The sequence below is a fragment of the Callospermophilus lateralis genome, chromosome X (genome assembly GCF_048772815.1).
Source record: "Callospermophilus lateralis isolate mCalLat2 chromosome X, mCalLat2.hap1, whole genome shotgun sequence".
Lineage (NCBI taxonomy): Eukaryota > Metazoa > Chordata > Mammalia > Rodentia > Sciuridae > Callospermophilus > Callospermophilus lateralis.
Genome location: NC_135325.1, coordinates 38,778,200 through 38,790,282, shown reverse-complemented (window position 1 = coordinate 38,790,282; position 12,083 = coordinate 38,778,200). Strand labels below are relative to the sequence as shown.

At 38.2% G+C, this 12,083-nt stretch overlaps 1 protein-coding gene across 2 annotated transcripts in view; it reads left to right on the top strand.

Annotated features, from left to right (window-relative positions):
• Fam120c (family with sequence similarity 120 member C) overlaps positions 1 to 11,441 on the top strand; it is a 117,494-nt gene extending 106,053 nt beyond the window's left edge. Inside the window, exons 14-16 of one of the 2 annotated variants that reach the window (XM_077107740.1) lie at positions 785 to 923; positions 1,329 to 1,386; positions 6,519 to 11,441. In XM_077107740.1, coding sequence (XP_076963855.1) covers positions 785 to 923; positions 1,329 to 1,386; positions 6,519 to 6,773 — 452 coding nt within the window. In that variant the 3' untranslated portion in view covers positions 6,774 to 11,441. The remainder of the gene's footprint in view (positions 1 to 784; positions 924 to 1,328; positions 1,387 to 6,518) is intronic. The other variant, XM_077107743.1, reaches the window with a different exon arrangement.
• Positions 11,442 to 12,083: the final 642 nt, after the last annotated feature.

The window sequence follows — 12,083 nt, the reverse complement described above, 5'->3', positions numbered from 1 at the left end:
ATTCTGTAAGTCTCAGAAGTCATCTTAATTATGGCCAACTTCTCAGGAGGTTGTCACCATTGTCCCAGCTACCAGTAATACTATAGTCTCCAGGTAGTGGTGGTCCATGGTAGCCTCCTTCCTCCCAAAAGGACACCGTAGAAATATAAATTTTCCTTGTCCCTTTTAAGAGTATAGTTCCTACCTCCTGGGATTCTCACTTTTATACAAACAAAGAGCTCTTCACTAACTACTTGATTAATGAGTTAAGGGTTATTACCTTTGGGGTTTTTTTTCCATAAACTAAAATGCCTATTAGAACTCTATACATATTCTTTGATGGCCATATTACAAACCTCAGCTATGCTTGTGGGTTTACATACACAGAGTTGGAATTTCCTCTGTCTTAAATAACTATATTACCATCCTGCCTTGAATGGTCCTGGGTTTCAATTATTACTTTTCTTGCTTTTTAATTATAAATTGCTGTTATTCTAGCTTCTTTTTTTCCTGTTTAGTTTGGTTGTCTGGCTAATCATATAGTGGGTAGTGATACATATCTGTATCAAGAGTGGGTTTAACCTATAATTTTTTAGTAACTATATTTTAAGATATTATTCCTACAGATATATATATACAGATCTTTTACCACCTCCCCCTATATTTGCTTCCATCATGACTCCATGTTATTTGCATAGTCTTCTTATCAGAGAGAAATGGAGATAAGAAGAGTAGATAGATTGTAGGACCTTTTGTAGGACCTTGCACTTAGCATTCTTTGCTGTTGTTCCTCCTCTCTTGCCAGGTCTCCATCCAATCCCACCCCAAGGAGGAAAACTGGAGATTGCTGGTATGGTGGTGGGCCAGTGGGCTGGCAGCAGATCCTCCAGAGGCCGAGGATCCTTTGGCATGCAAGTGGTTTCTGTCGGTGGGCCAGGAAAGGGGTATGTATTCAAATGGGTTGGTATGAGCTAGTGTCAATCAAGGTGCCCTTGGGAAATGACCAGCTATTGAATCCTTCTATTATGGTAAGAGGCATTAACCAACTATCCATATTTAAAGCCAATTTTCTGTTTAGTTCAGCAAACATATACTAAATGTCCTGCCTTGATGAAAAAAAGTTTTGTATTAGAGAAATAATATAGTACATATACTGTATTATACTGTGTATGTACTATATGGTAATATATGAAAAGGACAGAAACATAGGTTTATAATAGTAACTGAGGAGGGGCATCTAACTAAGCTGTGTCAAACTTCCTAGAGGAGATGAGCAGCTAACCAAGTGAAAATGATATGGATGTGGGCTTTGTGTCTCTCATGATCACTTTTTCTCCCACTTGCTAAAGGCATGGAAAAGAGCAGACTGGTAGAGGATCCAAAGGACACAAAAAAGGAAATAAACAAGTAAGTACCTTTTGTCGAGACTCTTTATTTTCTGTTTAATAATCTTTTTTTAACTGAGTTGCCAGACATCACAGACATGGAAACCTGAGCTACTCAGGGAAGGAAGTTGTCATATCCTCTCCAGGCATTTGATTCCATTCCCCTCCTCTCTAAAAGTCTAGTGAGGGTTAGCCTGCCTAGAACTCTTCCTGCAGGGCTGCAGAGGCACATCCTTAACCCTGAATGAGGCCACAAGGCAGATTCAAAGTACTGTGTCCTAAAGACCTGTGTCTAGCATAGTATTTTCTACATAGATACAGAAAGGTACCAGAGTGTAATGAACAGTGTAGTTGCCTACAGTCTGCCTAAGCTTCTAAGAGGCCACCAGAAATGTTTTAACAGTGTTTTGCACTTTGCTGAATGTGGAAAAGGGAGGGGGCATTAACATTCTGCTTGTTTTTAAAATGTTTTTATTAGTACATTATAGTTATACATAATAGTGGGTCCATTTTGACATAATCATACATGCGTCGAATATTATTTGATCCATTTCAGTCCCCAGTACTTCCCCCTTCCCTCCTCTCATCTCTCCCCCTGTTCCCCTTCCTCTATTCTACTGGTATTCCTTCTATTTATTTGTTGATTTTTTTTAATTGGATACACACACATACACATACACACACACACACACATATACTTTCACTGTGGTGTATTTATATATGTACATAATTTGGTCAATCCATTCCACAGTTCCTCTATTTCCTGTCCCTCCCTCTTCCTCCTCAATTCTCTTCCTCTACTCTACTGATCTTCCATCTATTTTCATAGGATACCCCCTTTTTATCCATATTTTCCTGTAGATTCCATGTAAGAGAGAAAATATTCAACTCTTGACATTCTGGGTCTCATGTTTTTCATTTAGCTTTATGATTCCATCCATTAACTGGCTAGTGAAATAATTTCACTCTTTATGGCTGAGTAAAACTCCATTGTGCATACATATCACATGTTCTTTATTCATTCCTCTGTTGGTAGTCATGTGGGCTGGTTCCATAACTTGGCTATTGTGAATTGTACTGCTAAAAACATTGAGATGCCTGTATTCTTATAGCATGCTAATTTTATTTCTTTTGAATAAATACCAAGGAATGAGATAGCTGGGTTACATGGTGGTTCCATTTCTAGTCTTTTGAGGAATCTCCATACTGATTTCCAAATTGGTTATACTAGTTTATAGTCCCACCAACAATGTATGAGTGTAACTTTCCCCCTATATCCTCACCAGCATTTATTATTATTTGTGTTCTTTTTTTAATGAGGTGCTAGGGATCCAACCCAGTGTCTCATACATGTTAGGCAAGTGCTCTTGCCACTAAGCTACAGCCCCAGCCCTATTATTTGTATTCTTGATTATTATTGCTGTTCTAACTAGAGTGAGATAAAATCTAGGTGTAGTTTTGATTTACATTTCCCTGATTGCTAGGGATGTTGATTCATTTTTTCATATATTTGTTGGCAATTTGTATTTCTTCTTTTGAGAAATGTATGTGTAGTTCTGCTTATTATTAATGACTCAGAAAGGTCTTAAACTTTCTTCCAATCTATGCCTTGAACTATATCATAGTTCCCACAGATCCCACTGATCCTGACATTCCCCCCCCCACCCTGCCTCAAAATATAGACTATGCGAAACTATTCCTGTACTGATCTAAAGTCTCATATAGGGGCTGTGCGTGCAGCTTAGTGATAGAGCACTTGCCTAGCATGCACAACTGAGTTCAATTCTCAGAATTACAAAATAAAAATCTGGTACTGAACTCAAAACTGCTAGGCTTCTCATAGTATTACAAAAAAACTCTTGAGGGCCTGCTCTCCACCAAGCCCCATACAGTTTAAATGCAGTCTCTAATCCTAAGCAATTTTGTCATCACTTCTCAATAGTAAATCTACTCTCCTATATACCATCCACCCTCACTGCATCCAGGTTAATCCCCAACATCTAATGTTTTCTCAAAGAATAAAAATTTTCGTTAATGTTATTTTAAGCAAAAATTGAAGCTGGGATATCACACAAAGCATTTTATAATGCACTCAAAGTTGGAGAGCAGTGATTTTGGGAGAAAGTACTGTATCAGTGATCTATATCCTCAGCTCCACTATTTTGGGAGTTTTTTAAAGCTGCTCACCTTTTTCCAGAAACTGCTCACTAGGGTAAAAAGGATTGCAGCTAGATGGAAAATTAGTCAGCCAGATAGGTTTCCACAAGAAGATACAGTTTTGGTGAATTCACCATGATTCAGGATTTGATCCTCAGCTGTAAAATCTGAAAAAAATATTCTAATTTTAGCACAAAAGGAGTAGATCAATTTCTCTGTGGTTGACTCATACCATCCAGGATCACAAAAGTGTCAATACCACTTATGTTATGACTGGGCAGTAGGGGAAAAGGAAGGAATTAAGAGATAAGTACTAGTAAGTTCTGATTTATGATAAGAAATTATTATTACAATGTATTGCACACATGCTCTTTTGGAGTCACTCTTAAAAATGTATGAGCTCTGGCTGGGGTTGTAGCTCAGTAGTTGAGAGCTTGCCTTATATGCGTGAGGCACTGGGTTCCATCCTCAGCACCACATAAAAAATAAATAAATAAAACAAAGATATCGTGTCCATCTACAACAAAAATAAAAGCTTTTAAAAATGTACAAGCTCATCAAAGTCACATGAATACCCTGTAAGGTACTTATTACTCCCCATTTAAAATAAGATGAAACAGAGGCCCAGAAAAATGAAGGACCTTGCCACAACTTATTCATCAAGTCAGTTATCAGAGATAGCATTCCTGCCTGAGCTAACTGATTCCAGAGCCCTGTCCTGAATTGATGCCAACACAGCACAATGACTCATTGTTAAAGACAAAAGTCAGACCCAGGTCTGGCTGACTGTAGTGCACATATCCTTAACCATTACTGCCAGAAATTTCTTTCTCTAGGTTTAAAATAGAAGAGAGACTACAGTATTAGAAATTTCCTTGGGGCCATAGAATCAGAATAGTGATGTTAGTTACCATTTGAGTTGTGCAAGACACAACATGTTCTAAATGCTTTATATGGAGTGTCTCATTGAATCCTCACAGGAACCTATGAAGTATATACTATTAGCCTCTATTTTAAAGATGAAGAAAGTGACAGAAAACAAGGGATGGCAGGGATCTTAAGTTTCTTGTAGATATGATTCCTTCTATTCTAGAGGGAAATCCTTATGTTGACTTTGTTTTTAGCTAAGGTATCTTCACTAACGGAGCTGCTGCTATCTTGCTGACTCGCCTTTTTCTATGCAGGGCATGAGATAATTAATTATTCTAGCCTACTAAATCTTATTCTATAGTCCTCTCTTCTGAGATCATCATTGTTTTATATGTTCTCAAGTTATTAAGTCACTTGTTTCTAGTATTTTTATTTCTTTGTGGACTCCCTCAGATGGCTCACTCCATCCTCTGTGTGGATTTTACTAGTTTCATCTTATTTCCATTTTCTTGAGCAACACTTCTTGGTAGCCTCCATGTTGTACAGACCTTTAAGCCCAAGGATTTAGCTTTGCATCAGGTTTTGCAATTTACCGGTTCTGTGGCCTTGAGCAAGTTACTTAACCTCACGCCCTAGTTTCCTCATGAATATAATAGAGAAAATATTATCTACTTTGCAGGGTTGTGAGGATCAAATGAGATGACATATGTAAGGTGTGTAGCACAGAGCCTGGAACATGGGAAGTGCTCAATGAAAATTAGTAGGTGTTATTTATAATCAACCACAAATTCAACAGGTATTAGCTTTCCATTATGTATTGTACCTTATTGGGAAGAACAAGGCCTCTGGGCTCAAACAGGCTTGGATACAAATCTAGGCATACCAGTGACCTTAAGCAAGTCATTTTATTGTTTTTTTGTTTTTTTTTTTTTTTTTTTTTTTTTTGGTGGGGGAGACTCTATTGTCTTATCTAGAAAATGAACAGGAAACTGTATAACATGTCCAACCACATGGTAATCAGAAACTACTGTTATTCCTACTAACATTCATCAAGAATCAGCACTAGCCCACAAGGTAATGCAGTTAATGTCATTTGCAATAGCAGTTAACATTCTTGGGATTAAAAGAAAAATAAGTGATTATTTTTAGTTATAAGAAGAACCAATAAAAATTTAAAAAGAGAGGGAAATGCTAATTACACTGATTTGATCAGTGCATACTGTAAGCATTTGTTGAAATATCACACTGTCTCATTAAATATGTATAATTTGTAATTAGATAAAATAAATAAAAATTTTAAAAAGATCCTCTGGTAGTTAAAATGGTAAATTTTATGTTATATTTTTACCACAACAAAAATTAAAATAAAAAAATAAGATTCTGTGGAATATTACACATAAATCTGTTTTTTTCTTTTCCTTATAAATAAAAGGAACCAATCACAGCATTAGACTATTTTGCATGGAAGTTGAGAGACTAGAGGCTGACACAAATGGAGTGGAATTCTGACCCAACCACTTTCTATCTTAAGCAAGTTACTTTCATCTTCCTGAGACTCAGCTTCTTTGTTTATAAATGGGACATCATAATATCTACCATTTAGATCACTATAAGTATTAAAAAAAAAACAAACATGCCAGGGGTATTGGCTCACACCTGTAAACCCAGCAGCTCAGGAGGCTGAGATAGGAGGATTGCAAATTCAAACCCAGCCTTGGCAACTCAGTAAAGCCCTGTATAAGACCCTGTCTCTAAATAAAAAAAAAAAAAATTTAAAGGGCTGAGGATATGGTTCAGTGTTTAAAGTGCCCCGAGTTCAATCCCCAGTACTAGAAAAAGAAAAAGAAGAAAAAAATATATCGTAAAGTTTGGTAAGCAGTACCTGTGTCATTATTGTGTTATCATTTCCATTAGATTTTAGTCACATCAATCTGTTTACCCTAAATTCTCAGGCAAGTATCAGAATACTATCCTGATAGTATTGATATCCAGTGTCAAGCTTTAATCTGTGTTGTATTTTTAAAGAACTGAACCAACTTCCTCAGGTTCGTTTATGAACATGTTTGGGAATGGCTAGCCCATTTGAGATTAACATTTCCACTGAGCATCTATCTCTGTTTTTGACAGGGCTCTTCAGATGGAATTTCTAAATCCCTGGAGCTTCGTCAAGGGCGGTCCCGCTCACAGGTAAACGGAAACAATGGCACATTGATCAAGGAAGAGAAGAGTGATCATCGTCTTCCAGCTCCATCACAATGTGCCTTATCCAGAGACAGCAACGTGTGTAATAATGGTAACCGCTGCCTCCCTGTGAAGAATGGGGAGAAGAACCGCTTACAAGAGCAAAAACTAGAAACTGTGGCACAACGGAAAGAGGAATGACAAGCTGAAGATGGCTTCACCAGTCAGGAAGAGGGGAAAACTATACTTTTCTGATTCTAGGCCCAAGTTAGAGGAGGCTATAAATGCTTGCCCTAGATTTATCCAGGATTTTGATAAGATATCCTATTGAATTCATCTATTCCCCTTCTCTATCTTATTCTGGGTCCCCCAACCTAGGACCCAGGGAATTTCTGGTTAAAGGTGAATAGCAACAAAACTAGTTCCAATTCTCAAATTTAATATAATAGTACCAATATTCTCTTTATCTCCTCTGGGAGGCTAGTAAGGCAGTAACTGTCAGAAAGCAGGTGTTATCATGTAAAGTCCTATATAAAAGTTCCAGCTTTGGTTTTCTGAGTATCTATCACGGCATTCATTTGCAGACTTACATGATAAACCTGTGGAGTCAAGGAAACAGCTGTCTATGGCTTGCTCACTACTTTTCCTCTATGAAGTGAAGGGGCTGACCTTGATATATAATCAGTATCTACTTCCTCCTCTATCTTTCTCCCACCTCACATACCCCAGGATTTTTGTATACCACCTCTAGCTCTGGCCTGACAATCAGATAGGTAGATGTTTTCAGGGAAGTGAGTAGTATTGGTTATTTTATTTTATCTTATTTTATTTTATTTTTATTTTATACACTTAAAAAAACTACCAATGGCCTTTGTACTGGGAGATTCAAGTGAGTCGGAAAAGTACTGGGCAGATTTTTCCTGCCTCTCAACCAGTGCATTGTTTGTAAAATAGAAGATGTGGTGCAGTTCACCCACTCTCTGCTGCCCACACCCTGAAAGGGTGGGAATCAATATTATGAAACTGAGTACGAAAGGGACTCAAAAGACTCTGTGTGTATGTGTGTGTGTATGTGTGTGTATGGGTGTGTGGGTGGGTGTATATATGAATGCGTGTATCTATATGCATACACATACCCTTTATATAAAGAGACAGATCTATTTATCTATACATATTTTATATATATATATATAAGTGTGTGTGTGTATATGTGTATGCATACACATACATACATACATGGTGATGTCCCAGAAGATTTACTGAATATCCCAGAAATGCTTCCACTGCTATGGAGTGGTGGGTTTCAAAAGATCACACTTTAAATCTAAAATCCTTACTAAGTCACAGCCCATTGCAATTATGAGAAGATGGGCTACTCTAAATCAGACACAAAGTACTCTCCAGAGATTGCCTGTTCAGAACAACACTTGGGTTGTTACAAGCTTAATCTTGAACAGAGCCCTCACATCCCATATGGTGAAAACAGGAGGTTGGAATGGGATTGGGAAGAGTTGGGTGTTTCTTTAAGAAGGTTTAGAGAGAAAAGGAGGATGGGAGGTAATTACCATTCGAAAGTGCTTTCAGCCAATTTGAAGCAAATCTCTTCTGGAACTCCAACATCAAATTGGCTTCAGGTAAGAATAGATAGACCTGAAATCCCTGAAGGAGGGAAGACTAACATTGGAAAGATGGGGTAGGGAAGTGTGAGGAAATTTGACAATTTGATTTTACATGCCTAGATTGTTTCATTTGTTCATTGACATTTTGACTACCGGATCTTTTCATTTCCTTTGCAAGGAAGACTTCAGAGGACTCTGTCCTGGGCCTTGGGAAGCATTCTGTAAAAGATTCTTAGCCCCCCATGTGGCTAGGATCTGCCCAGGATAAAGAGGCTGTTCCTCCTTGCTGGAGATAATCTTGAGACAACTTTACATTTCCAGTTTCCCTCCTTGGACAGCCAAAATATGAGGGGTGGAAACATGGCTTATAACAAATTAGCATCATATCTTCATTCAGGAATTGAGGCTTCCAGCCTCACACACCTCCTTTTGGGCTTTATGATATTCTTGCCCAAGAAGTACCATTTCTACTAGACTATAACTGACTATAGACTTCTAGCAGGGTTCTCTCTTTTTGAAAAAAAAAAAAAAAAACCCATGCACCTTAACCCACAGCAGGTCCTTGGTGATTTTATTTTTTCAGACCAAAAGGCTGCTAATTACCCACTTACAATGACAATATGAGTAATTGAAAACAGTCTCAGACTGTTTAATCCTAGTCTGGCCCAGTTTACTAGAAGCCACAAATTGCAGAGGGAAGGAGCCCTGGAGTGCCTTGTCCCCTGCCCAGATACTTCTTACATAAACCAAAGAAGGATGACAAGAGTGTACACCTTGCCAGATATAAGCAGTAACAAAGTGTACCAAAACCTCTTTGGAATTAGCTCCCCTGATTTAGTACCCCTTCTTCTCTTGGACCATCCCAACCTTTTGCCAACATCTTGAAGGTTAGGACTTCTGTACCCAGCAAGGGAGGGAATTTGTAGTAAATTTAGGTGGCTTGGAATTCTCTTTCTGAGCCACGGAGGGATGAATCCTTTGGAGCTCTAAAAGTAATCAGAATCACTGAGCTGTGAGTGAATGAATATATATATATATACACACATATATATACATATATATATGTGTGTGTGTGTCTGTGTGTGTGTATATGTATATGCATATATATACATATAATATATTCATTTTATAATAGGAAGTACTTGGAGTTAAATGTAAGGTATCTTTTCAGTTGCTGTTCTGTGTATCTTGAATCTTATCTGACACAATCAGATGACAGTATTGTTAACTCTCACAGCATTAAGAAGACTTCTTATTTTGTAGGCATTCACTGTGAGAGGCAAAATTGCTGCTTTGACAAAGATGATTCCAGTTTGCCAAAAGGCTTGCTTTTCTCCCTTCCGCACACCTCTACTTTCCTCCAGCCTGGCCCAGGGTGAAACAAGTGGTTTACCTGCAACCGTGACTTTTATTTGAATTCAGCATTTTGAGTTGGAAGATTACAAGAAAGAAAACAAAGGGCCATATGCCTAGATTTTCATTTATCTGCCAAAATGCACAACTTCAAAGCCAGAAAAACTAAGGTTCATTGCTGGGAGTTGAACTTTTTCTAATTGGAGGACAAATTGGGATGGTAGGGTCTGATCTTGGAGAGACTATCATCCTTCACTTGAGGTTCCTTTTCTAACTGTGATGTGGTCTCTCTTGAACAGAGTCATGTTGGAACCCTCAGAAATGACCCACTTACCTTGTAGGACCACGAGCAAAAACACCCTGGTGGTGTAAAGCCACTGATCCCCAAGGACTTGTAGTCCTTGATTTCTGCTGGTGTGTCTTGGGATCAGTCTATAAATCTTACCCATTTTTAGTGGCCAGTCTGGTCTGGACCAGGCCTGACAAACTTCTGCACATTTGCATCATTTTCATTCTGAGCCAGTAGGACATTGGGTAGACTAAAGCCCAAGAAGTGGTACTTGCTTTGGCTAGGGACATTTGATTTTTGTCTCCATCTTGATTTTCTGACATTGTTAGCCAAGTCACAATAACCTTTTTTGATCACTGGGAAAGCCAGACAAGACATTAAGGGAGGGTGGTTAAGGTGGGGTGGGGGGGCAGGAATGCTTATGTAGGATAGAAAGAATATGGGAGTAGCTGTTTGGTTATGGTGATTCAGTCCTTTGGAACCTTAGAAGGCTCCTGTGGGCATGTCAGTGCCACCATGTCAGCCTCTAAGCCCCCCACTCCTTTGAAATGACAATACAAGTAGACCACAGTTTAAAGTAGTTAGTATAATTCTACTAAGGTTTAATCATTATACTTGTTCACTTCCTGATGCATATTTCCTAAATATGCTTGGGGTTCAGGGTGTGGGGGGGAAATTGTCACTGTTCCATTGTGTGTCACCTATATTTTTCTCCCTCTGGTGACTTTGGCATCTTCTTATTTGACTTTCTCTTTTCATTTCCCTTGGCTTATTGCAGTAGTCTGCTGGTGCAGGTAGAGAGCTCAGTGCACCTATTCCCCTATTACTGTTAATTATCTTCAGTATTGTCCAAGGTTATTTTGATGTTCTAAGAAAATAATGTCATTTTTTTACAAAATTATCTTCTCCGAGTTAAAAGCAAAATAAAACATCCCCTGTGCTAGGGTGCCCATTTCAGCTTTTGATATTGCCCCCTGTACTTTTTATAGATGCTCTTTTGTCCGTGTTGGTAGTAACTAATGACTAGTGAATTTTCATGTAAATGAAGCAAATTAAATATTTCAGATTTTATTAATCTCATAACCCTGCCAAATCTGATGACTTCATTTTAATTACTTCCCAGAAGGCACTTCCCCTCCTACCTTTTATTTTATTCTATTCTATCTTTAGACTAACACACTAGGTAAAGAAACTTTAACTGCAAGGAGTCAGTGATTTTTTTAGTGTTCCCTGATAAATGATGTTATTGACAAAAGTAAGAAATTCTTTCATTGTTTTTTCCTGTGTTACTATCTCTTCTCCTGTGCTCTTGACAGTGTGTTTAGTGGATGGATAATACGTATTTCTCTTTCCCACTCCCAGATTCCAAATTCCCTGCCTTTTTGGCCCACCTCACCACAAAAGCTCCATAGTTTATTAATGTAAGTTTGAATGGATGCTTCTTTGGGGAAACTGCAGGAGTTAATGGAAATGTTTCAGAAAGGAACGAGACTGTCTCAGGAGTTGTTCTGTGATGGAATTTGGTCTGTTGTTTTGTTAATGCTGATGGAAAGAAACTTACAGCGCTTAATAAAAATCTATTCTTTTAGTAAAAATATTGTGGAACAATTTTGGGTGTGTGAAGTTTGATTTCTTCTCCCATCTCTGGATCCCTTTCTACAAAGGGGGAAATACTTGTCTCAATTCAGAAATGTTGCACAGAAATTGTGGAGTCTGTAGAATATCAGGCTAAGAGATCCCATATAAGAATAATCAAAAGGAAGAGAATATTTAGCTTCATGGTTAACTTCTTTATTTGGATGTTCTACAGGCACCTTTGACTCGACATTTCCCAAACAGAACCTGTCCTTTCTTCTGAAGTCTGCTCCTCTCCATGAGTGACACTCCCATCTACTCAATTGCCTGAGCCACAAACTGACCTGGGGTTAGTCATCCTAGAGTCATACCTTTCCCTCATTTCTCAAATCTAATTGGTGACAAGATCTGTTGATTACACTCAACTATCTTTCTATTTCTCATATCTCTCTCCTCTTTCCTGTCCCTGCTCCTGTGGCCTGATTCAGGCCTCATCATGTCTCAACTGTTGCCAGTTGCTCCCCTGTCTTACTCCTAACCAGGCAGTTGTAACCAACATTTTGTGTCTGAGTGAATGTACTTTTTTTCTGATTAAAAGGGCCTATACCTTTTTTCCCAGTTTTTTTTAAAGGAATCTATGACAAAAGAAAGTTAAGCACCATTGCTTTAATCCAC